The 27,945-nt window shown below is 41.7% G+C and overlaps 1 protein-coding gene across 3 annotated transcripts in view; it reads left to right on the top strand.

The window, feature by feature from the left end:
* The first annotated feature begins 12,623 nt into the window (after positions 1-12,623).
* LOC124711284 (zinc finger CCCH domain-containing protein 4) overlaps positions 12,624-27,945 on the top strand; it is an 81,089-nt gene continuing 65,767 nt past the window's right edge. Inside the window, exon 1 of one of the 3 annotated variants that reach the window (XM_047241285.1) lies at positions 12,624-12,708. Coding sequence is in view for 1 of the 3 variants with exons in the window: in XM_047241283.1 (XP_047097239.1) it covers positions 12,845-12,900 (56 nt within the window). In the remaining 2 variants the exon portion in view is untranslated. Of the gene's footprint in view, positions 12,901-13,613; positions 13,630-27,945 lie in introns of those variants that run through there. The other 2 variants (XM_047241283.1, XM_047241287.1) reach the window with 2 other exon arrangements.

Raw genomic sequence — 27,945 nt, forward strand, 5'->3', positions numbered from 1 at the left:
TTTTGATACATATGCATTGACGTACTTTGGAACAAAATTAATGTACACTGGGAGAGAGGGGACTCCAGAGATGCTGTCAGCCCAGTTGCTGTTTTGTCTCTCCTCCTCACTACACTGCTGTGTGATATGTCATGGCTGTTTTGCAGCTGAATGCTACTTGAAACACTCCTGGGAGCAGTTTGGCATCACCCCAGTTCCCAGAACTCCTGAAGATAGACGTTGACTGTGGATATTGTATCAGACTGTCCCTTTGACAGCTCAGAGAAGTCACCAAGTCCGCCCAAAGATGTAAGCAACCATGCATGAGCAGTGCCTATTAGACAGAGGGGGTCCGACAGCTGATCAGTTCCAGTCATTCCACCAGGATGGAGGTACATGGCTCGTGTTGTCTGTAGTTCAAACACACCTAGACGGTCAATACTGCAGTTCGGACATGAATGAGATACAGAGGGACAGAACTGTCAGTGACATGACTTGCTCAGCTCGTCCAAGGGCTACTACTGCAGTGGATGACCACTACATACGGATTGTGGCTCTAAGGAACCCTGACGGCAACGCGACCATGTTGAATAATGTTAATAATGTTTTTCGTACAGCCACAGGACGTCGTGTTACGACTCAAACTGTGTGCAATAAGCTGCATGATGCGCAACTTCCGACGTTCATGGCGAGGTCCATCTTTGCAACCATGACAGCATGCAGCGCGGTACAGATGAGCCCAACAAGGTGCCGAATGGACCGCTCAGGATTGGCATCACGTTCTCTTCACCAATGAGTGTCACATACGGCTTCAACCAGACAACTGTCGGAGACATGTTTGGAGGCAGCCCGGTCAGGCAGAACGCCTTATACATACTGTCCAGCGAGTACAGCAAGGCGGAGGTTCCCTGCTGTTTTGGGGTGGCATCACTGGTGGTCATGGAAGGCGCCGTAATGGCTGTACGATACTTGAATGCCATCATCTGCCATATTGGCGAGGCATTCGTCTTCGTGGACGACAATTCGCACCCCATCGTGCACATCTTGTGAATGACTTCCTTTGGGATAACGACATCGCTCGACTTGAGCGACCACGATGTTATACGGCCATGAACCCTATCGAACATGCCTGGGATAGATTCAAAAGGGCTGTTTATGGTCCACATGACCCACCAACCACTCTGTGGGATGTACGGCGAATCGCTGTTGAGGAGTGGGACAATCTGGACCAACAGTGCCTTGATGAACTTGTGGATAGTACACCACGACAAATACAGGCATGCATCAATGCAAAAGGACGTGCTAGTGTGTATTAGAGGTACTGATGCAAACAGCAATCTTGACCACCACCTCTGAAGGCCTCGCTGTATGGTGGTACAACATGCAATCTGTGGTTTTCATGAGCAATAAAAAGAACGGAAATGATGTTTATATTCCAGGATGAGTTCGAGTCTCGGTCGGGCACACAGTTTTAATGTGCCAGGAAGTTTCGATGTTTATATTGATCTCTATTCTAATTTCCTATATAGGTTCCGGAACTCTCGGAACCGAGGTGATGCAAAACTTTTTTTGATGTGTCTAAGTAAGGGGTTGTGGTCTTCGGCTGTAGACATGAGTCACTTCAGCTCAAGATCTCATTCCAGCCTAAGACGTGCTAGCAGCAACATCAACAGCATCGACAGAATCAGCAGAGATGCAACACGATAGTGGGTATGATGGCTAATGAGGAACTGATGTGTGACCCTGATTTGACTCTCGAGATCCTTACAGGTATGATGATTGCTTTTTGTTTTTCTCATATTTTTGCATGTGCTCATTACAGCTGCTAATAATCTGATGACTAATTTCTACTTCTTCTTCTTCTTCTTCTTCTGTTTCAGATTTCATGAACGTGTGCAGCTTCGGAAATCTGCTTGCAACTACTACAAGATCCGAAAAGATGATGATGCTTTCATCGCCCAGCCCCATTCATGTACATTATATTCACCAAGCCTACAGACACTGCTGTAGTATGGACTGATGATCCCTGCTTGGCCATGTCCTGGACCAGCTCACAGTCGTCATGGACCTTCATCTACATCTACGTGATAACGCTGCTATTCACAGTGAAGTGCCTGGAAGAGGGTTCAATGAACCACCTTCATGCTGTCTCTCTACCGTTCCACTCTCGAACGGCGCGCCGGAAAAACGAGCACTTAAATTTTTCTGTGCGAGTCCTGATTTCTCTTATTTTATCGTGATGACCATTTCTCCCTATGTAGGTGGGTGCCAACAGAATGTTTTCGCAATCGGAGGAGAAAACTGGTGATTGAAATTTCATGAGAAGATCCCGTCGCAACGAAAAACACCTTCGTTTTAATGATTGCCACTCCAATTCACGTATCATGTCTGTGACACCATCTCCCCTATTACGCGATAATACAAAACGAGCTGCCCTTCTTTGCACTTTTTCGATGTCATCCGCCAGTCCCACCTGATGCGGATCCCACACCGCACAGAAATACTCCAGAATAGGGCGGACAAGCGTAGTGTAAGCAGTCTCTTTGGTAGACCTGTTGCAACTTCTGAGTGTTCTGCCAATGAATCGCAGTCTTTGGTTTGCTCTCCCCACAACATTATCTATGTGAGCGTTCCAATTTAGGTTATTTGTAATTGTAATCCCTAAGTATTTAGTTGAATTTACAGCCCTCAGATTTGTGTGACTTATCGCGTAATCGAAATTTAGATGATTCCTTTTAGTACTCATGTGAATAACTTCACACTTTTCTTTATTCATGGTCAACTGCCACTTTTCGCACCACACAGATATCTTATCTAAATCATTTTGCAATTCGTTTTGATCATCTGATGACTTTATAAGACGGTAAATGACAGTATCATCTGCAAACAATCTAAAACGGCTACTCAGATTGTCTCCTGTGTCGTTAATACAGATCAGGAACAATAGAGGGCCTATAACATTTCATTGGGGAACGCCGGATATTACTTCTGTTTTACTCGATGACTTTCCGTCTATTAGTACGAACTGTGACCTTTCTGACAGGAAATCACGAATCCAGTGGCACAACTGAGGCGATACTCCGTAGGCACTCAGTTTGGTTAGAAGACGCTTGTGAGGAACGGTGTCGAAAGCCTTCTGGAAATCTAAAAATATGGAATCAATTTGACATCCCCTGTCGATAGTACTTATTACTTCATGAGTATAAAGAGCTAGTTGTGTTTCACGAGAACGATATTTTCTGAATCCGTGCTGACTATATGTCAATAAATCGTTTTCTTCGGGGTACTTCATAACATTCTAATACAGTGTATGTTCTAAAACCCTACTGCAAATCGACGTTAGTGATATAGGCCTGTAATTCAGCGGATTACTCCTACTTCCCGTTTTGGATATTGGTGTGACTTCAGCAATTTTCCAGTCCTTTATTAAGTGATTTAAGCTGCTTTGTTACACCGAGGATATCTACTTCTATGTTTGTCATCTTGGCAGCTGTTCTTGATTGGAATTCAGGAATATTTACTTCGTCTTCTTTGGTGAAGGAGTTTCGGAAAACCGTGTTTAATAACTCTGCTTTGTTGGCACTGTCATCAGTGACATCACCGTTGTTATCGCGCAGCGAAGGCATTGATTGCGTCTTGCCACTGGTGTGCTTTATGTGTGACCAGAATCTCTTTGGGTTTTCAGCCAGATTTCGTTGTGGAAATTATTAAAAGCATCTCGCATTGAAGTACGTGTTATATTTCGAACTTCTGTAAGACTTTGCCAATCTTGGGGATTTTGCGTTCTTTTAAATTTGGTATGCTTTTTTCGTTGCTTCTGCAACAACAATCTGATCCGTTTTGTGTACCATGGGGGACCAGTACCATCACTATTAATTTATGTGGTATATACCTCTCAATTGCTGTTGATACTATCTCTTTGAAAACAATCCACAACTTTTCTACACTTACATGATCAGATCGGAAGGAGTGAAGATTGTCTCTTAAAAAGGCGTTAAGAGCATTTTTATCAAATTTTTTAAATAGATATACTTTGCGTTTCTTTTTGATGGTTGTAGGTGTTACGGTATCCAGCCTAGCAGCAACTGCCTTGTGGTCGCTAATCCTTGTATTCGCCACAACACTCACTATTTGTCCAGGATTATTTTTTATGCTTTCGCAACCATTTACGCTTCGAGTGGGCTCATGAACAAATTGTTCAAAGTAATTTTCTGAGAAAGCATTCAGTACAATTTCGGATGATGTTTTATGCCTGCCGCCGGCTTCAAACGTATAATTTTTCCAGCATATCGAGAGTGTATTGAAGTCAGCACCGACTATAATTGTATGAGCGGGGTACTTATTTGAAATGAGACTCAATTTTTCTTTGAACTGTTCAGCAACTATATCTTCTGAGTCGGGGGTCGGTAAAACGATCCAATTAATAGTTTAGTCCGATTGTCAGGTATAACCTCTACCCATACTATTGCACATGAATTTCGCTACAAGGCAAACTACCTCTGACAGCAATAAATACTCCACCACCGACTGTATTTAATCTATCCTTTGTTAGATCAATTGAAAAAATTTCGGCTGAACTTATTTCCGGCTTTAGCCAGCTCTCTGTACCTACAACTATTTGAGCTTCAGTGCTTTCTATTAGGGCTTGGAGCTCTGGTTCTTCCCCAACACAGCTACGACAGTTTACAACTACAATACCAATCGTTTCTACAATTACCTTACTGTGTTTTACCTGCCCACTTTTAGACCCTCTAACCTAAAAAACCGTCCAGTCCCTTCCACACAGCCCCCGCTACACGTGTAGCCGCCTCCTGCGTGTAGTGGACTCCTGACCTATTAAGCGGAACCCGGAAACCCACCACACGATGGCGCAAGTCAAGGAATCTGCAGCGTACACGGTCAGAGAACCGTCTGAGCCTCTGATTCAGACCATCCACTCGACTCTGCACCAAAGCACCACAGACTGTTCTATCGACGATGCTGCAGATGGTGAGCTCCGCCTTAATCTCGGAAGCAAGACTGGCAGTCTTTACCATTTCCGCTAGCCGCCCAAAACTAGACAGAATCTACTCCGATCCAAAGCGACGCACGTCATTGGTACCGACATGAGCCACCGCCCGCATTTGGCTGCACCCTGTACTCTTCATGGCATCCGGAAGCAATTGCTTCGAACGTCTTCCTGTCGGGACACCTTCGTTCTGGAAATCTGTCTCGATACAAACGTACCGCGCCACGGCTATTGCCCCGTGCTAATCCATACATCAAATGGGCATCTTCCAACTCCGCATTTGTAAACATTGCTCCAGAATGATTCCACTGACTCAAGTGTCAAAGTTGCTAGAGATGAAGGTATGGAGGGATGCCTGATCCTCATTGGTCCAGAGATGAGGGTTGGAAAGGGTGAGATGGCAGATGAGGAATGCCTGTGGGCTCCCCTGGGTGTCCTTGATCAATTCCCGGTGGTTCCCTGAGTGCCAGGGTTGAGGGGAGGGAGGGGGGGGGGGGAGATATCAAGGAATCCAAGTGTATAACCTGACACTGGACTGTAAGCTGAGATCAGATGTGATAAGATCGTTATGTAGTCCAAAACCCACCCTGCTATTCTACTGCTAGTCAGCTGTGGCCCATCATATCACAAGCACATATTGATAACACGGCTGCATGCTACCGAGACCCTGCAACGTTTCTCAATGTCTGTCAAGGTGTTCTGGAAAGAGTACTCACTGGATGTGATGTGTCGCATGATGTTTACCTGTCCTCATTCTCGGCTTGCTAACCCACTTAAATATATGGTGCAGCTATAGCTAGATTCTTTAGTTCACTAAACAAGCTTCTGGAGGATGTTCTTGCTTTCACACCACAAATAACTGTTGTTTCATGTTTTTTTAGCTTGGCATGATAAGTTCTGTACAACATTATGGAATAAAACTAAACAAAGTATGTTAGCTTCTTTGTCTTTGAGTCACGTGTGTCTGACCACATTCGACTTGAAAATAGATTAGGTGCATAGCAGTTCTGTAATAGGTGCCTCCCACTTGAATTTAACATCAAGCTGTAATCTGAAGAATTTAGCACTGTCTACTTCTTGTGTATGCTTGTCCTCATATTTTAGGCATATACTGGCTGGAAACCTCTTACAAAATCTAAACTGTATATAATGTATAATCTTTCCCTATTTATTTATTTTTTTCAAAGTTTAGTGACAGAGAATTTCCTACACAACATTTTAATGTCCATAAAAATTTCCTTAACCGATCTTTCTAAAACTACACTTTTGCTATTTATTGCAGTGTATGTTTCATCTTCAAACAAAACAAACTTGGAATCTGGTACTGTTGCTGGTAACAGCTCATTGATATATAGGCTACAGAATAAAAAGTGAGGGTCCTAAGATAGATTGGATTGGATTGGATTGTTTGGGGAAGGGGACCAGACAGCGAGGTCATCGGTCTCATCGGATTAGGAAAGGACGGGGAAGGAAGTCAGCCGTGCCCTTTCAAAGGAACCATTCCGGCATTTGCCTGAACTAAGATAGAACCTTGTGGGACACGACATACAGTTAATTTCCAGCTAGATAGCCTGACTGATTGATTTGCACTGTGAGACAAAAGAACAGTGGTTCTGACTTGAGTAGAAGGAGACCCTTTATTAGTTCTTTATTAGACATTTCTTCGGGAATTAATTACCTGAATATTCTGTGTTTGTGGTATACTTTCATCCCTCTCATGACACAGTCTGCGTTTAGGGGTTTATTTCTCTACACCCATCATGTGTAGGCGTTGATTAAAGTTTCCATGGCCTGTGATTAGTCCTACCATGAGTTCAGTCTTTCTCCATTTCAAACCCAGGATTACAGAACTTCTCTTGAAACATAACTTCTTTATCATTAGCTTACCATGTTTTTGTTTTTGGATCTAAGTCAAATATTCTGCATGTCGCCTCCTAATCCAGTTTTATCTTACCATCGCCTGAGTAATCGTTAGGACAGGTTCTGGTCCAAGAAATGGAATCGTCGCATCTGTCCTGGCCAGTCGAAGAGCTTGTTCATAGCCATTAAGTACTGAGTGATCAGGGATCGGCAGCAGGTTTACCCTGTTGGTCTCCTGCCCTCCCCCCTCTAGATTCACAAGAACTTCACAGCATTCTGCCACGATCCTTGATCTCGTTGCAGGTGTTGATACAAATTTCAGAGCTGCTTGGCTGTCTGAATGAACATAGTTGCTACGATCCTTGTAGCACATGTGCAGATTCTCCTTCCCACATAATCAGATAACAGATGTTGCTACTTGGAATACCATGGCCAGATACCTAGAGAGACTGTTCTCTCTAGTATACTCTGTACCTTGTATACCACTGCCGCAGCAGCCTTGTCTGTTTTCGACGCGTCAGTAAACAAGACTATGTGTCCTGCAAGGTATGTGGTTTGTTCTTCCTCTGCTCCCTAGTTCCAATTTTTATCGTGGAAGATTTATTGAAGCAGGTGGAGGATACTGTACAGTCAGAGAGCATTTCCCCGGCCATTCCTATATTTACCACATGCACTATATTTGTGTGGGATTTTTGGTATCCTAAAGATTTCCAGTTTTAACTTATATGCCTTTGTCGCTGTCTCCATTGTAACCAAAGGTGTAATGGGTGCATGTCCACCATGGTCTCCATCCCAGCTGTGGCTGTGCGTGTAATTCCGCCTGTTATGTCTAAGCAGGCAAATCTCCACACCTCGCCAAGCTTCTTAGCAGCCACCTTCTATTCTACTTTATTTACCATACCATAAAAAAGGGTTCTGAGCACTATGGAGCTTAACTTCTGAGGTCATCAGTCCCCTACAACTTAGAACTACTTAAACCTAACTAACCTAAGGACATCACACACATCCATGCCCGAGGCAGGATTCGAACCATACCATAATAGCCCCATAAATTGTCAATGATCTTATTACAGTGGTGTGTATCCAGTACATACTCCTATTGTCAAAGGCCCTTCTAGTGCACAAAAGAGCACATGCTGCCATCGAACATACACTACTGGCCATTAAAAATGCTACACCAAGAAGAAATGCAGATGATAGACGGGTATTCATTGGACAAACATATTATACTAGAACTGACATGTGATTACATTTTGCCGGCCGGAGTAGCCGAGCGGTTCTAGGCGCTACAGTCTGGAACCGCGCGACCGCTACAGTCGCAGGTTCGAATCCTGCCTCGGGCATGGACGTGTGTGATGTCCTTAGATTAGTTAGTCATTTTGATTACATTTTCACGCAAATTTGGTGCATAGATCCTGAGAAATCAGTACCCAGAACAACCACCTGTGGCCGTAATAACGGCCCTGATACGCCTGGGCATTGAGTCAAACAGAGCTTGGATGACGTGTATAGGTACAGCTGCCCATGCAGCTTCAACACAATACCACAGTTCATCAAGAGTGGTGACTGCCGTATTGTGACGAGACAGTTGCTCGGCCACCATTGACCAGACGTTTTCAATAGGTGAGAGATCTGGAGAATGTGCTGGCCATGGCAGCAGTTGAACAATTTCTGTATCCAGAAAGGCCCGTACAGGACCTGTAGCATGCGGTCCTGCATTATCCTGCTGAAATGTAGCGTTTCGCAGGGATTGAATGAAGGGTAGAGCCACGGGTCGTAACACATCTGAAATGTAACGTCCACTGTTCAAAGTGCCGTCAATGCGAACAAGAGGTGACCGGGACGTGTTACCAATGGTACCCCATACCATCACGCCGGGTGCTACGCCAGTATGGCGATGACGAATACACGCTTCCAATGTGCGTTCACCGCAATGTCGCCAAACACGGATGCTACATTCATGATGCTGTAAACAGAACCCTGATACATCCGAAAAAATGACGTTTTGCCATTCGTGCACCCAAGTTCGTCGTTGAGTACACCACCGCAGGCGCTCCTGTCTGTGATGCGGCGTCAAGGGTAACCGCAGCCATGGTCTCCGAGCTGATAGTACATGGTGCTGCAAATGTCGTAGAACTGTTCGTGCAGATGGTTGTTGTCTTGCGAACGGCCCCATCTGTTGACTCAGGGATCGAGACGTGGCTGCACGATCCGTTACAGCCATGCGGATAAGATGCCTGTCATCTCGACTGCTAAGTGATACGAGGCCGTTGGGATCCGGCACAGCGTTCCGTATCACCTTCCTGAACACTTCGTATCCGTATTCTGCCAACAGTCATTTGTTCTCGACCAACGCGAGCAATAATGTCGCGACACGATAAACCGCAATAGGCTACAATCTGACCTTTATCAAAGTCGGAAACGTGATGGTACGCATTTCTCCTCCTTAACACGAGGCATCACAACAACGTTTTACCAGGCAACGCCGGTCAACTGCTGTTCGTGTATGAGAAATCGGTTGGAAACTTTCCTCATGTCAGCACGTTGTAGGTGTCGCCACCGGCGCAAACCTTGTGTGAATGCTCTGAAAGCTAATCTTTTTCATATCACAGCATCTTCTTCCTGTCGGTTAAATTTTGCTTTTTTAGCACGTCATTTCCGTGGTGTAGCAATTTTAATAGCCAGTAGTGTATCTCTTTCATGTGCCTGGTAGCTTAATACACGTCTCTCTTCCACTGACACTTTTTCTTTTCTGCCAAAGCTACAGGTTAGATCCATTTTGCAACATTTCCTATTATACCGTAATATTCCACTTTACTTAAAGAAATATTGTGATTTACAGTGTCAAATGTATTTGACAGATTAGAAATATACCAGTAGTGCGCAATTTATTGTCCAATGAATTAAGTATATTCTCACTGTATAAGTAGATAGTCTTCTCAATATCTAAATCCTTTCAAGACCAGCCAAAGAACTATTTAGCTCTTGTACTACGTAAGTTTCAAGTGGTTGTGATCAACTGTGCACTGTCTTGGTAACTACGAATGACGTTTCGACTATAATTTTAGAATACGCAAGAAGGAAAAACTTTTTCTCAGAGGTTTTTCTGCCATCTGGTGTCAACAAGACGAATCCAGATCCGAAAGTTCAACGGCTGATGCTAAAGACTCCAAGAGCTGTACCGGTAAACTCTTTGAACCATTTCAAGAAAAGAAGTCCAGTAAACAGTGACCGACGTTCACGTATAGAGCGAAAGACGGCCAGTCCTGTGGGGCCTCCCGAAGCGGCTCAAAAACTTTGACAATATTTTTTTATGGCATTAGTTTTCGAAGTGTTTGAACTGTGTGACGAACTGGCCACATTTCTACAGAATCCAGATTTGAATGCAAACAGAGTGAAACGCTTTGTAGATGTTCTGAAAGCAGAGACTGAAACACACAGAAACGTCGTCCGTTCTGGAAGAAATGTCACAAAAACGAAGATTTAAGAAAGATGTGTCTCAAATTCTTGACCTCCTTCTGAATGATACTCATCGAAGGTTCAGCCTAAAGAACCTTATGCGACTATCCCAACTTGAAGACATATTTTTTACGATCTCCCAAATAAATCCTCCATCTACATAACGTTTCCAAGAGTTGATCGAAATACACAAACAGCAACTTTAACCTGTACCGTACAGGCTTCATGCACAGTTCAAAAAGCTGCGAATCATTACAGTTGGTTTACAACCATGAAATGAATCCCCTGTTGGAAAAGAACTTATTGCTGCCCCTATTGGAAAAGAGCTCTTTGGTGTACACGTAGGGTTAAAGAATTGGTTTAAGAAGTTATTCGCCTGATCATTCTGATAACAATAGTTCCAGTAACGTCATCATTCTCTGAGAAGTCATTTAGCATATAAAGACGACTTTAAATTTGCTTGAGATCAACAATAACACTATCGACACTTACTCCTTAATTTTCAAAACTGGTATTCAATGAATATATGAAAGAATTCTTTTTCCGAACCGTGGAAAGGAAAGCTACGTTTGGAAATTGCGTATAAAATATTTATAGTTTAAAAAGAAACTAAATAAAAGCTTACTTCTTCTTCAAACAAGGAAAAAATCGATTTTCTTTTCTCCATTAAGATGCGATGCTCAATGGTTTTAAAATAATAATAATGATAGGATGTTTATCTCTGGCCATTTGATATTAAGCTTCACAGTAAATCTGAACGCTTGTTCGTAAGTGGTCTCAGAACAAAGAAGAACTGATGTCTTTTCAGGTACGTGATGTCATTTTCAAAATTAAAAGAACGAAATTGTTTTCAAGAAGCAGGGCCTTTAATACTGGGCCTGTATTTCCGATTTTTAATGTTAATGAGTTGTTCCTCTCTGTAGAACAACATGGCTCTGGCAGCCTGAACACCATCCCACATTATTTATATACATTTTTGCGTAAAGGTTTTGCTTAAACACGTCTAATTAGACGAACTGTGTGACTAGGTTTACTTGCCTCCCTCCCTCCAGCAATCCGTAAATAGATTTTATTGCCTTTCCCTCGAACCCCTTCACCTCACGTCACCCTTCGTCACCACTGAAAAACCAATTTTACGCAGTTGCTGTTCAGATCTTTACGCTTCTCACATACATCACAGATTTGTACAGTTAATTATACAGCTCATAAAGTATGGAAGATATAGTTAATTATCTCCAGTGGTTGGAACCAGAATGAAGGCCTTGTGACAAAATTTCTGGAACACCGTTTGAAAGTATATTTCAAGAGTACAAGCAGCAAAAACAAAATGAGAGAAAAACAAGCAAATGTCAAGACATGCCAAACCTGATTCATTCGAGAGAAAACAGATCCACAACAAAAGGTATGAATACTGATAATTTTTTTTTAATTTTTCACGACTGTCGGATGAGACAATAAGCACGATATTAAGTGGGACAAAATTTCGGTTGGAGATCAGCTGTATGCACATGGAATCGTATCGCCACTGGCGTTGTTACTGGGAAATAAATGATGTAAAAGAGAGTTATAGCATTCTTTTCAAACAGCTTCTGCCCTGGACTGAAGCTTCACAAATAACCTACAGTATGTAAACGAAAATGCAAGTTACTACGGCGGTTATTAAGAATGGCGACTTTCTTCCTTCTTTCACTTAAAATTTATTACCCGTATATTTCTTTCGCGTATGTTGCCTCGCACAATGCGGAAGAGCATTATATATTCTGAAATGAAAAGTAACTGATGAAACAAATGAATGTGATATTGTACAACACTACGAACTTATATGACTGTCTGCAATGACCTCGATATCAATGGAATAACTTACAAAAAGATAAGGAAACGACATATTAAATCTCCTGTAGCTACTAGTCCGTATACTAACGTAATAAAACGGAGTCCATTTCTATAGGACGACAGTAGAATATCATTGTTGTTCCAAAATGTGGCGATCTTCATCTCACAAATATAGCTGAAAGTATATAAAAGCTTGGAATTATATTCTGATACCCAATCCATGTTAATTTTATAGGTGCTTCGACGAACGGGTACAGAATTGTTCCAATTTATTATGCTCTTAACAGCGCAGTCTGTACGTTGCGTTTGTAAAATGCAGTTAAGTAGCATCTAAACTTTTGAACTGGGCGCCAGTAGTTCCGTTCTGACTCGCAGTGGCGCTCCAGCTTTTAGCTTCAACCGTGTTGTCGCTGCGACGAATGGGAGAGCAGGAGCTTACGTATCAGTCCCTGCGCAAGCCAACAGCCGCCATTCGTGTGCAAGACGTGAAACAGTTAAATACGTTGCTTGGGTTTCTCCGCTTACACGAAAAAGAAGGCTGAGAAAGGAAGATGGCCACGATAATAAGCGTAGTCTTTATTTTCACAGCTAACATTTCTTCCTTTAATTATTAAGTGATGTAAATTCACGATCAGTGATATATATTTTTACTTACGCATCTAAATAACAAATCAGACTCCCTACAAAAAAACTTTGTGTTGCAAAATGGCTCACGAAAGTGCATTAACCCAGGCATCAAATATAAAGGATGAAGAAGAAAGGTTTGCATTTCTACGTTCCCAAATTAACGGAACGATTAAAAGAAATATATTATCCTTCCATTTAATTTTAATTTCCATTCTTCGAGAGTGTTGTTAATAATTGTGTAGACCCTTAGCCAAGTAATCGAAATTTTGTGCTAATTAAGAACGAAGTTAAGCTGTCGGTGATATATACGGATTTTGTGGGGTCATTGATCTTCATTGCATGAGTGGTTCATGGTACACTATTTTAAAATAATGGCTTAAAATATTGTTTTAAGTTTGTCGTCATTTTATACAGTATGCTAGTAAGAATTTAGAAGATGCTTTGGTGCAGGGCATATACCATTAATGCTTCTTTTGTTGCATGTCAAGTATATTCACAAAATGGTAAATTTTAAATATGAGGGTAACGGATTTTGTTTTGTGTTCATTATGTTCAAAATGTCGAGATTGTAACTGCTTATGTGGCCATACTAGGGCGTTGTGACGTCATCGCTCCATAGGGCGTATAGTGACAACGCAGGGCGTTAACATGAAAATAGCTCCCTAATAGGCTTCCATCAATTATTATGCAATCTTGATTAATAACTGAGAAGCCAAGTAAGCTGCACGGTCTTAATAGTTGTTTCATCCATAACGTTAAGTCCAGACTATAGAATGTATTAACCTGTTTACGTGTCACTACGCTAATTTATCTTGTACAAGCTGTTATGTTAAAAGTAACCTTTAGTCTTCCGACGACATACTGTAAGTAAGAGATTTATTATTTTTTTTTTAAGAATAGCATTGTGTTATTAAATATTAATAACGTAATATAAGATCCCGTTGTTGCATACAATGCTCGACGTAGCTTTTTTTTCTTTGCACATGTTTTAAGTTATGTTGTTATGTCTTCATACTTTTTTGCGTACATCACGTGCTGCATGACGTAAGTGACGCGTTGCCTCATTCCGTCCTGAAATTGTGTTCGGAAATCTCCACCTGTTTGTTAGGTCTTTAGTGTTTTGCACATCATCTGTCCTGTTGTACGAGTAAGAATGAAGCTTAAAAAATTATTTTTCACTGCATGGACGTATTGTCCGCAGAAATGTCCTAGGTATTTCGTACCCCATTCCACTTTTTTTTCCTTTTTATAGTGCATAGAGGGAAAACGCTTCTACATTAATGTGGATTTGTTAGGCTAGGAGTAGACAACAAAAGACAATTTTAATTGAATGACCGTATCCCATCCTTCGCGGCGCGGCATATAGCATTTAATCGCTTACGACGGGGTCGGTTTCTCAGGTAATACGCTAATCAATACCATAAAAATGTTGGAATTGTGTAGCAGTATGTCGTAGAACAACGTATAAGGAAAAATGTAGGGAGTACGCTCGTACTGATTTCTTTTGTACAATTTATTTTTTTCACAAAAAGTGTGCTTTTTACGAGTTAGTTTTAGGGCATGAAATAGGGTGCCGCATTACTGGTTACGTAACGTAAATTACTCTTTATTCTCAGGTGCTTCAGGAACTTTCATTTAATAAACTGTGTCTCATTTTGTAACGTAATATACTGATGATCAACTGTAAATTACTCCGTTCGACACGTGCAAGCTACGACAAAAATTCGTTAAATGCAGTTCTTTGTACGTCTGTTGTTTATAGTCTAATAATATGTGCTGTTAACAACAGCAGAGTTTTTATATGCAGTTATGTTTAAGATTCGAAAAAAATTGTAATACGGGTTCAAATAGTAATATTAACTTGAGTGAGGGGGCAGGGGGTGGAGAAAGACACATACGCGTGAATTACACTTTGATTGACATCTTTGGTGAATATTTGAACTTTTTTTTTTAACTGTGTGTTGTAGAGCTCAGTGAACACTCTTTCATCGGTCTCTTCCCTTGCTCGGCATGTCTTCATTTCTTTCCAACTAACCTGACATCTGACACGCTTGGTGATAAGAGCGTTAGAAAGCAAATTGAACTTTATACTGCAGTGGGTGTACAGTTAGGGAGAGGCGCGTGTGGATCCTAGATTTTACGTATTGTTGACCTTTAGGAGTAATGCAATTTATTTGCCTGTTGCATTGACATCCTTGGACTTGCACTGCGTCGGTAGAAACCCTATTCAAAGAACGTTGCTTCTATTGTCAGCGTGAAGTACCCGCATTCACGGGTCTTTGCGAATTATTTATGGTCATAGGCCACGAAGAGAGATTTCAATAGATTCGTAGAAACCTCGTTGCAGTGCATAAATGACGCGCTCTTAATTAAAGAAAAAAGAAACAAATTACAGTTATGCAAAATTGAAATTCAGAATCACCATAACTGTTGTGACGATGTCATCAGTGCGTATCGTGAATTGTAACACTGTCAACATGTTTATCAAGTCGCGTATTTCAGTACAGATTACGAAATTCTATCACAGATAGCGGCGGGTCTTTCGTAGTATTCCGCAATAATTTTGGAATTGGGACGAGCCAAATAGTTTTGGCGAGCAAAGAATATAAAATTTCAATCAAGATATAGCTTCAGAATAGCGGCACCCAAAATGATAATTAGTCCGCAACCGTAGCATCTTTCTCATTCCCTTTTTCCGGGTGGTAAATAATGTAAATATCAATATCAGAGCAGTCTAACGTATGTCCCAGGGTAATTACCTTGTAGTTAAGGTCAGTCCACGTTTGAGCGACGCGCTTAGCTTTTTCTGCACGAGTTCAAGAGCGGACCAGTGGTCAGGACCAGGTATGAGAGGAGGGGGGCGCTGCTGCGCAGCTCACGTGAGTTTGGCTGCGACTGCTGAAAAACGGCAAGCTCCCGATTATCCGTTTTAATGGGTAACCGCAACTGCACAGGAAACCGAAAAAAGAGGGTAAACCAAAACACATGTTTTTAACACAAACTGCCTTTTACAGAACCAGCTACAATACGCATTGGAAAAAAGTTACTTGCGCATTATTCGCCGGATTGACAACTTATTTACAGAATTACACTTAAGACATACTGTGCCTCGTCTCAAATTTTTAGGTCATTTTCGGTAAATAACCGTGCATTTTATGTTTTTTTCCAATTCATTCTTTTCCTTACGATAGTTCTTATTTTTCCTACAGCACCAATAAGAAATCAACGCATTTCGGCGCGTTGATGAACATGTTAACGGATTACTGGATCGCGTCGTATTCAATCTCTTCTTTTACCAAACATACTTTGTCACTTTATCCGGTTCATTTATGTAACTGCTTCCTAGGCTTCGCTATTTAACCACCCGCAGATGGTTTTGTCGTCTACGTCGTCACAACCCGAACTTTTGATTATTATAACATTATACATCAGGTTTAATATTTATTTTTCAAAAAAATCGCCGATCTATGAACAGATAATACGCAACATACTAATCGGGAGATCGCAGTAGGTGGAGATTTCACGGTAGATGCCACGGGGTTTACTTGCTGACAGTCAAAAATTACTTTGTAGTTGACTTGGAAATCATACTAATGTGCGGCGCACAAAGTGAGTTCGGTTTTCGTAGTTTTTTTCGGTAGGTGAGGAGGGGATAGAGGCGGCACAGCAGTCCACCCACCCCTGCCGTACGGATCCTTGCATGGGTACCCATTTTTGGTTTCTGGTGAGAGCCCCGTGCAGGCAATCGATATTAAGCCATGAACATGTAAGCAGTGCTATGGCACTTCCTTTCCATCAAACAGCGACAAGTTAGCTCGACTCTAATTACCTAAATGTCTATTAAACGTTTAACTCTTGTAGTTAGTCTTCCCACCGAATGAAATAGACACTGGACGCTTGTTCAGAAGGACCGGAGTTCAGATACCCATCCAGTGTTCGTAGTTTACTTTTTCCGTGCTTTCAATAAGTCAAACTCGGAAAGGATTTAGTTTATAATGCCGTATGACAGATTCATCCTCTCAGGACTGAGCCAGTGCCCGGTCTCATCTTTGCCAAGACATAAAAACTTTACCAATGTTGTCCTCTGCATCCTCCCAATTTTAGTGTGTGTATTTTCGACGACCATCTTCATTGGTGCACCCTTTAAAAATGTCGAATTCAATAGGCTTTACTGTTCAATCAAGCGCTAATCCACAGCCGCACACACCCGTTTATCTTCCGTTTTACTTTCATGCTTTTTTTAACGAGTCCACATTCGATAAAGCACAAACTCGCCGAAAAAAACAAATTAAGAAAATACATTAGGGAAGAAGTAGAGTGCTTTTACAGTGACCGGCCTGTGATATTGAGGACCCCAATGTTTTGTAGGAGCTAGTCTCCACAAATTTCGTGAAAAGTTATCAGCTATTCTCGTATTTCAAAAGAAAACCAACTCTATATGGCCGGGAAGGGGCTGGAACCCCGTCCTCCTGTTTACGCTGTGCTGTAAAGCAATTTGAATTATTCAGCGTACCCGTGATCGTATTGCAACTAATTACGCTAACTTAGTTTCCCTGTGCTAATAATAGAATTGATGTTAGGATCTTAAGTGATACATTATTTGTCTGACTTTTAGTTTCATATCGGAAACACTAGGAATAGTTGCTTACACTGGAGTTCAGACACAGAGCATTCGGCTAGACTGGACTCCTCTTTAGGAGGATCAGGGTTTAAGTCCAGATCATAACACCTGTTTTGCTTTCCATGGTTTCCGGAAATTGCTGTTCGCGAATGCTGTGATTGCTCGTTTGACACGGCATTGCTGCTTCCTTCCTCCTTGCAGAGGTGAGCCAGTGCGCGGTCGTGGTTGTTCAGGTTGTCTACAAATAATTAAAACTGACCTCCGGTCTATTCAGAACGGAAAGAAATAATATTACAGCGCTATTAAGAGATCGAGATTATTAAGAAAAGCAGGCACCCACATGTCTGTGCAAGAGTCTTGAATCAATCCCATCTTCGTCTTACCAGTTTCCGCGTTTGCAGCCGGGTTCTCTCCCCCTCCCCTCCCCCCCCCCCTTCCTCCTCCTGCTGTTGCCGGAGCGTGGTCCTGGCGAGTATATCTACCATTTATACCTATCCCACCTTATCAAAAATCGGCAGTACCCTTCTTCGGGCAAACAATTTTTGTTCTTCAGCAACAATTGCTAACAATTATGTGGTTCTTAGTAGTAGCCTCGGGGTTCATATTGTTGAAAGTTTTCTGTGATTTCGCAGTGTGATGAGGTATGTCTTCAAGATGTCTGTCAATTTTAAAAAGAAAGTCGTTCTACACAAAAGCCGAAAGTGTGATATTTTATAGGTAAGATTGCTATTAAATGTAAGGTTGGTGCCTTTCTCATCTCCTCCTGCGTCTCATATAAGTCTCTTCGTCAGGATTCATGAAACGTGAACAAATGATACGGTTTTCTGCAGTAATGAATGTATTAACATGTGTTTGTAACATGTATACGATCGCCTTAAGAAAACTTGTGAGATGCCATTGTGTAGACAGAATGATACGGGCAAATGACCTTAACAATGAATTGTAGATTATACACACAGGAGGGAGGCTGCGATCTGATTCTTAATTCTGACCATAATGAACACCTTCGTTCGTATTAACCCTTAGCTCGCGAGGTGACTTTTCAGTAACGTATACCACGAGGTGAGGTTTCTGGGACCCGTATGTTTAAACCGAGGTTTAAGGCAAGAATCATATGAAATTTTTAATTTATGCTATATAATATTTTTTACAATTATTTAAATGTTGTTTACATGCTCCTTGTTTATTTTATTGAAATAAACAAAGCCTGCAGCATTTTACTATTTATCACACAAAAGTACTTAATTTTGTGTGGTTCTTTTAAATAGCAACACATAAATGGACTGATAGAACACTGAATTTTACATTCTGAAAAATTATATAATCTTTGTAGCAAATAAATTTAACTTCCAGGGTTTAAATTTGCGCATAAAAATTCCATCCGATAGGTACAAAAAGAAAGTATGTCAAATTTGACATTCATTGCTGGGAACTACATTTTTCTTGTCATTACTTAGAACACATTCCATTTTAACATTCACTTTAACTATTTCATTGAAAAAACAGATTCTCATCACTACTTTCCTGAAGTTCTTCATCTGAATGGTACTCCTGTTCGATAGCAGAATTGTGATACTGGCTAATGTAAAATCGTCTGCTTTTTCGTTTATTTCTTCATCCATATCACTGAAACCTTCCTCCATAGACCGACTAACAATTTATCAAACTCGGAAAATTAAAACTGACACATTCGTGCGAACGCATTTTGAGCTATAGGGTACCGTACTGAAGAAAACAGGTACGTAGTTCACGAGACGCTGTCTAGGAGACTCCAACACCTATCTGTAACACGTTTCAACAATCAACACAGAAGGCGATAACGCAACCGACAACAAAACATCGTAGGCTTGGCATTTTAAGGAGGATACGGGGAGTATAGAAGCATTCCACCACAACTGGCCTTGGGGAGCGAGCTCGAAAATTTTCTCGCGGTCTGAAAGGTCACAATTTGTGTATTACGGGTTATGTATAAATAACAGCTCATAGTTCCTTATACGAGATCACGGGGGACTACCACCGTAGTACCTCCATCCCATCCTGATCAAAACTGAAGCATATAGTGACCTCTCTCTTCGCAGCTGAATCCATTACGGACTGATTTATTTTCAAGGAGATAATAATAATAATGTATCTAGCGGGATTCGGTAGTGAGGAGTATCAAACGGTGAATCACACTGCTTCGCTTAAGTGTATAGTTTTGAGTTGACAGATTGGCCTGTTGTGTGCCTGCAGTCTGCGTAATTTAAGAGTGGAAGTAGTTTTCTAGGGGGAGCGAAGTTGCTAGTTATGCTAAGTTCTGCTATCAATATTACTCGGAAATGTACAGGAGTTTGGCTAGTGCTTCCCACGACAGCTAGGGCATCGTAATTCGCAGATGCGGGGTGGGGGGTAATAAAAGTGATAACTGTCCGGCAGAGTATGACTTTTCAGTCAGCTGAATAAAACTGCTTAAAGCAAATTCCAGGATGACTCGTTTGAAGGGCCACGGGCATTTTTCTTCTCCAACCTGAGCTTTGAGCTTCGTCTCTAATGACCTCGTAGTCAATAGACAGTTAAACTCTGTTCCTCCTCCTCCTTAAATCAGTCTAGTTCTTTAAATTACCATTATGGCCGTGAAGACGGAGTCTCCCAAGATTCTTTCCATTCTCCCCTAATGATACATTGTTAGTCTGAATTTATATTTATTGGGCATAAGAATAGACCTTAACCATGTCTCTTCCTGACAGTCTAATACAGCCAGTAATAAATATTGTTGGTTATAATATACCAGTATAACATATTATCATGGCAGTATGGAGGGGAGGAGTAAGAAACAGTGATAATCAGCGTGTAAGTCCGCTGAAGCCAAGCACCTTTTATGTTTAAAAGTTTTTCTTAATTTTGAGTTTTGTCGCCTTGTTGATCCAATTCGTATTACACAACGAACCGCGTAAAGGTTGTCTTAAAAACTGCGAATATAGAGGTGGGTGGGTGTTCCCAGTTTAAGACGTTCATCCACTGTAAAAAAATGATGCAGTTAAAAACAAGGATCACAAATTCTATAACCGTGTCTAGAAATCATAGTTACACAAATATTTTTTTCCTTTTTAAAAACAATTGTTTCATCCATACGTCCAGGCGCTAATGTGCCTACTCTCCTTCACTCGATGCATATATTGCACTGACACTGATTATCGGCTTTTTTTTTCATTCAAATGTGAGTGTAATTTCGTATTATACTACACGTATGAAACGAAGCAGTTTCTGTAACTTGCATTTTCCCTACCGAGTTTTGAGGCGTTAATGGCTTGAGGGCTCAGTAATAGTGTAAGGTTTCGGATCGAGAGACTGCGGATTCAATCCCTGGTCGATCCCAGAATTTTCATCTCTTAATAGTCACTTCTTTCACATCTTGCAAAGTTTGCTAATGTTAAAAATGTCGAGTTTCACCATACTTCGAAATCCACGTTACACGGTAGGACTCCCTATAACTAGCTGGGTATGTCATCAGGACGCAGGAAGGTGCCACCTCCAATAGAATCTTATCTAATAAAGCTCTGCGGTGTTAAAACTAACCTTCCTTGTGATGATAAATTTACCCTCCTTTTAATGTATCCCAAAGCAAGCATGCACAAGCAAGCACCAGCGGTTTAACAATCACTTTTCTTCAGGTCTGGATCTACACAGCGTATAGCAAACATAATTTATGTATATATATATATTTTTAAAGTTGATAGATGACCGCACTGCATGGATGTCAGATGTTTTCTGTTGGCTTCCTCTGAACTACTAGTGCTGGACATGACATTAAAAAACATCTCCTGTCCAAATTTCTGATTTGAATTCGAATCATGGGCTGAGGCTTTCTAGAAACCAGCCTATATGCGTTATGACATTCCATCGAACAGCTAATACAGTTGGGACAATCCAAGTTTCCGTATATTTGCAATTAGTACTTTTGTGTCAAAGTCAGGTTGATAGGCCCGTAGAGGACTTAGTTTGATTCCAGTGAGCTGTAACGTGTAATTTTACATGATTATATTCAACATAAATTTTTTAGTAGATATTACAGAGATCTGTCACCAAATGGTTCAAATGGCTCTAAGCACTATGGGACATAACTTCTGAGGTCATTAGTCCCCTAGAACAAAGAACTACTTAAACCTAAGGACATCACACACATCCATGCCCGAGGCAGGATTCGAACCTGCGACCGTAGCGGTCCCGCGGTTCCAGACTGTAGCGCCTAGAACCGCTTGGCCACTTCGGCCGGCCATCTGTCACCAGATGACTTTCAGATTCACATGGCACATACATTATCTGATCAAAAGTATCCGGACACCGTATTAGTGGACATTGATATGGGTTATGTATACCATTCACCTTTATTGCGGCCTTAAATCTGCTGGGGACACATTCAGTGAGGTGTCGGAATGGCAGCCCATGCTTCCTCATGTGCCGAAACCAGAGAAGGTAGCGGCGTTATGCGCTGGGATCTGGAGTGAAGTCGACTTTCCAACTCATCCAAAAAGTATTCCGTTGAGTTCCAGACCGGGCTCTGGGCAGGCCAGTCCATTTCAGAAATACTACTTTCCACAAACCATTGCCTCACTGATCGTGCGTTATGACAGATGCGTCATCATGCTGATAGTCATCATCTCCCAACTGTACCTCCACTGTACGCAGTACACAGTGTTATAAAGAGTGTTCATATACTTCCGCAATTTAGCGTTTTAAGCGCAATTAGCGGACAACATCCTAACCACGAAAAACACACCCAGACCATAACATCGCCTCCTCCGTACGTCGCTGTTGGCACTACTAATGATGACAGGTAACATTCTCCAGACATTTGCCAGACCCAAACTATTCCATCGGATTGCCACAGATATAGCGTGATTCATCATTTCAGGTCACTCGTTTTCAGTCACCCATTTATCCAGTTGTGTCGCAGTTTACCCATCCTCAAGCTTCGCTTAGCATTGACCACAGAAGTGTACGGTCTGTCAGGAGCTGCTCGATAATTGCGTCCCATTCTTTTCACCTCCCTAACGCAGTCATTGTGCCACCAGGATTGGTGGTAGCACTTTGGAACTCAAGAGTTATTCTTTCTTCTCATTTCATGCGCTTTTTCACAACCATCATTCATATTGCTCGACGGTCCCTGTCCTCCAGTATGCTTGATCTTGATGTAGCTGTGTGTTCTTTTGTGTTTCCACGTCACAGTGGATTTGGGCAGAGTAGAAGAGTGGAAATGCCGCTCACGGATTCTTTACTCAGGTGCCCAATCGTTAGTCTACGTTCGAAGTCACGGAACTCACCTGGCCGACCCGGTCTGCTATTACTGCTTTTCTACTAAAAACGCAATACTTCCCACCTCCTTTTATACAAGCGGGACCGTCTGTAGTGACATCTGGTGCTAGTAGTCAGTTCCGCATTGTATAGGACTGTGTGGATTGTTTTGACCAGATGGTGTACGACTAGGCGAATATTATGTTACTTTTGCTTCCATAAGAATGGTCTTCCTGATTTGACTGCAACAGATATGTTTAAATAATTTTGGTACAGTGTCCGAAGTTATTTTAGAACAAAGATGAGAATCGAGAATGAATATTTTATTTGCCCTGATTCAGAATCGTATGATCCCAAGTCTGTACGTAAGCTCTTTTGCCAACAAACTGTTCTACCTTGTGTTCGTGCGAAGGAGAAAGGCTAATGTATAAAGTCCCTTTGCGACGACGCCATTGTAGACCGAGCAAAATTTCCTTTTCGAAGGCACTACCCTGGCAAAAGTGAAAGAGGAAAATCCAAAATTTCGAAATAGACTTGAGAATATGATTCAAATTCTTTCCTAAGCTAGACCAATGGGATAACTACTACGACTCTTTGGTCGGTTTCAAATCACTAGAACGAAGGATCCAGGTCGGTTAATAGAACTAGCTTTTGTTTTTTACTCCTTCCACAAGATATAACGATATTGGACAAGTCTCCTGTTCTTTGATCTTGTAGCGTATGTGATCTTATAAACAGGAAATCTTCATGCTTGAGGCTTGTATTTTGTGTAGCGAAAAAGACTGTACCAGTTTTATGAGACAGCAGTTGTATTCTCATGCTGGGAAAGTTAGCTGTTTCCACACTTTCGCAGTGTCACGGTAAGCACCTTATTTCTGTCGGTGTCAAACAAGTTTTTTGAAATCAGCAAACTTGAACTTATGAAATGCTAAAATAGGTAAACGGTCATACCTCAAAGATTTGATAAGATCCGCGTATACGTTCTATACAGTTAACGGCATTTTTACTCGCTTCCCGAAACAGGTCAATGGTTTAATCAGAAATAAAGATTTGTAGTCACACGAATCGGTCTCGGAAGTTTAAAGTACTTTGCCATTCAAGTTAATGAGATGTTGATTGTCGCATTTGAGAATTTTCGCAAGGTAGGAGATGAGGTACTGGCGGAAATACAACGATGAGAGCGGATCGTGAGTCGTGCTTGGGTATCTCAGTCGGTAGAGCACTTGCCCTCGAAATGCAAAAGTCCCTGGTTAGAGTCCCTGTCCGGCATACAGTTTTAATACACCAGGAAGTTTCAATGAATTTCCTGTTTGCTGATGCCAATAGAAAATAGATGCAACGATGTGGTTTGTGCCCACTGATGACTCAGATATGGTTGTGGTGCCCCTTAGTCATTCCATGCCTCGCTTTCCCTTTATTGCGAAAGGGGTGAGTCATCAACCGTTTCGTTTGGTGTCCTCCAGTTTGCTTCGTTGTTGTTTACTGCGTACATCGCACAATCGGCATTTTTGTCCGACAAATCTCCGGCCGTCGAGCTCGCTTTCGTGGCATTCACTCTGCTCTTTCGGCTTTCCAGGAACCGATCAATGCTCGCCGCTGTGTTTATTCGCGTGCTGGATCGGTATAAAGCTAGACGTGAGCTTTTTGTAAGCTCTCGTGAACAGCGTGCAAATGACCTAATACTTCAAGTGTTGCACACTGCTTTCCGTACCCACTGCATCCAACCAGCCGTCCCATCATTCAACTATCAATCATCTGTTCTCTCTCTCTGTCTCTCTCTCTCTCTCTCTATCTATCTATCTATCTATTTATCTATCTATCTATCTATCTATCTATCTATCTATCCCTCCCTCCCTCCCTCCCTCCCTCCCTCCCTCCCTCCCTCTCTCCCTCTCTCCCTCCCTCCCTCTCTCCATCAACCCTCACCCTCCCCCCATCAACCTCTTACCCTCCCTTCCTTCCTCACTCTTTCGTTCTCTTAGGATGTAGTAAGTAAGTGAGTTACATCACACAAACTCCACCTTCCATAGATGCTTTGTAAATTCATTGTGTGGTCTGACAAGTGAATTCCATCCATTATTTTTATACCTTGTTAACTAAGTTACCACTCAACATCGTACCGAGCGACGCGCCACAATGGTCAGCACACTGGACTCATACTCGGGAGGACGACGGTTCAAACCCGCGTCTGATTTAGGTTTTCCGTGATTTCCCTAAATCGCTTGAGGCGAATGGCGGAATGGTTCATTTGAAAGAGCACGGCAGATTTCCTTCCCCACGCTTCCTTAATCCGATGGGATCGATGACCTCACAGGGTGTATACGACCCGGGACAACCGGGAGATCCGGGAAAACCCAGGAATTTTTTCATCCGGGAGAAAACCGGGAAAAACCCGGGAATTTTTTAGAATTCCGGGAATTTTTCATTGTTTTAGCTTTCAGTTAAATTTTTGTGATTCTGACTGGTGAGAACCAATACTCTAACAAAGGATATTACTGTATCCCGCTACTGCAGAATAATACTTCAGCAACAAAACATGAACGAGAGAAAAAAAGAAAACGAAAATAAAACTTAAGTTGCAAAGGAAATGGCACCGTATACAACAACAAAACAGTGCTCATACAAGCGTCTGCCAACAGCAAAGTGTGTCAAAGGCTTTAGGAAGACTATGTAATGCTTTATAACAACAAACTTCCTCCGATGAGCGTGACGTGACAACTGTTTAAATTAGATTCGTTTGAGCTGTTGCGGGCGGGCTCTTGACCATGCGCAGTTGAGTCGCGTATGAGTTGTACCTTCTCCCGCTTCTGGTTACAGAAGTATGGCTGGGCGCCACTGCTTAATGTTGCCTCGGTTCGGAAATGAAGCAAATCTGGGGCTGATGCACAGAGCAGTCAGAGTTGTTGTGGGGAGGTGGGCAGCGTCCTCGTGATCTGTGTTTACGTTCAGTGATTTTGTTGTTTCCTCTCCGTTTATTGCTCTCACGTTGTTGTTGTCGTTGTCGTCGTCGTCGTCGTCGTCGTCGTCTTCAGTCCTGATACTGGTTTGATGCAGCTCTCCATGCTACTCTATCCTGTGCAAGCTTCTTCATCTCCCAGTACGTACTGCAGCCTACATCCTTCTGAATCTGCTTAGTGTATTCATCTCTTGGTCTTCCTCTACGATTTTAACCTCCACGCTGCCCTCCAATGCTAAATTTGTGATCTCTTGATGCCTCAGAACATGTCCTACCAACCGGTCCCTTCTTCTTGTCAAGTTGTCCCACAAACTCCTCCCCAGTTCTATTCAATACCTCCTCATTAGTTAAGTGATCTACCCATCTAAATGATCTCACGTTAAATGATAACAAAACTGATTTTTGTGGCCGGGAGCTATCAAATGAATTAAAATACGTTCGCGTAATTACGGAAAGCTAAAATATGTTATTAGTTTCAGATTTTATTTCCACCTTCCTGACAGAACAATGAAGTTATTTTTGCCGGTTTGGTAAAGAAATTTGGCTTAAAGTTAATCTTTTCTGCTGAGGCAGTCAGTTCATTTGAAACGAAGCGTTTAATTTCACACTATTGCCTAGTTTCAATTGTTCGCTGCATTTCAAGTGCACGTATGGCATTATGCCATAATAAAGAACCAAACATGAGATAATATAGTACTGGTACTCCAAGAAAATTTACATACGAATGTGCATTTTAAGCCGAATTATGCGTTTTAGTATGGTTCACGAAATTTCGACGCTCTTGAAGTATCATCTGATGTATTGTTATTTATGCCATACGTAAGATCTTTTAATGTTTTACACGTACGAACATATCGGCTTCCTGCGTCATCGTAGCTGCGCAAGCGCGGTGACGCCTGTTATTTGTCATTCTCTTGCAACTGCTGAAACGAACCTAATTCTAACAGGTCGCGGGAAAATATTGTGAATGGTGGTTTGAAAAGCGTTACATTCAAAGCAAATATCCTTTTTACGCAAGATAAACTATGTGCGAGAATGTACGATGAATTTCTTAAATCACAAAGCGTTTGACTCTCATTTAAAAATCAACTCTTTGAGGACGATCATTTAGAAGAATTTCGAGTCCAAAAGATCAGACATTTACGTCATTTCACTGGCACATTTGTGTGATGTATCTTAAAGTGTAACACGCGCAAAAAAGATCAACATTATATGTGGAAGCTTAGCCTCTTTTCCAGCTTATTGATCTTCGAGACCAATATTATATGTGAATGCTGTGTATATTAATTTAAACCATTAGTTTTTCTTATTTGTGTGTTCGCGCTACTTAAGAGTGATGTTGCTATTGGCTCACTACATCATGTGTCCTATGCTGCCATCAGCTGGCGAGATCACGTGACAAGAGCTATGACTGGCTTACAAAAGCGCATCGCAATCTCGATTTCAATGTTTCGGAAAGTAACATGCGGTGTTTGGTGGAATTCAAATTTATATCTTCGTAATACGAAAATATGGAGCGTACATGTTGCTGCACATCAAAGGTGTTTCAAAACGTGTTTTCCCCCCTCTTGAGTTTCGTTTTCTAAAGTGCCGGGAAATTCTACTCACGCATATAAAACCATAGGCCTAATGAGTTCTACAGTGCCGAGGAATAGTATACTGTCACTTAACACGGAAAAAGTGTATTTTCATCCGGGAGAAAGTGTATTTTTAACCGGGAAATCCGGGAATTTTTTTTCCTTGACCACGTATACACCCTGCCTCACTGTTTGGTCCCCTCTCCCAAATCAACCAACCACTCTACATTAGTCTTGGTCCCATAAGAACTTACCCACACTCTACATAGTAACGCTATTCCTATCAATACTACTAACTGCAACTCATTTCTCCCGAGGGAATTCCAAAACACATACGAATAAATCGCGTAAAAATGGAGAATTGGTTCAACAACTTAAGTTTGAATACTACGTAGTGTAACAGTTGCGTTCTAACGTTAAGGACACGCAGTAGATCTACATCTATACTCAAAAGTACCATTTGTTGTGTGGCGCAGGCTACTTTATTTATCACTGTCAGTTCCCCGTTCCCTGTTTTAAAGTCAGTTAAAACCAGTGCCTACGCCCAGACCCTCACGGGCGCTGATAACCTCGCTGTTGTGCGCCCTAAAACACTAATAATCATCATCATCCCAGACCCGAGACAAGTATCTAATACGCAACCATCTATTTACGAAGCAGCAATGTTACGACGGAATAGTAATAAAGTAGCTGAAGTAGTAAAATACTACTTTTAAAGCCTCTTCTCATTTCAGAGTCTACAGTGACTCCATAC

Source organism: Schistocerca piceifrons, chromosome 8 (assembly GCF_021461385.2).
Source record: "Schistocerca piceifrons isolate TAMUIC-IGC-003096 chromosome 8, iqSchPice1.1, whole genome shotgun sequence".
Taxonomy (NCBI): domain Eukaryota; kingdom Metazoa; phylum Arthropoda; class Insecta; order Orthoptera; family Acrididae; genus Schistocerca; species Schistocerca piceifrons.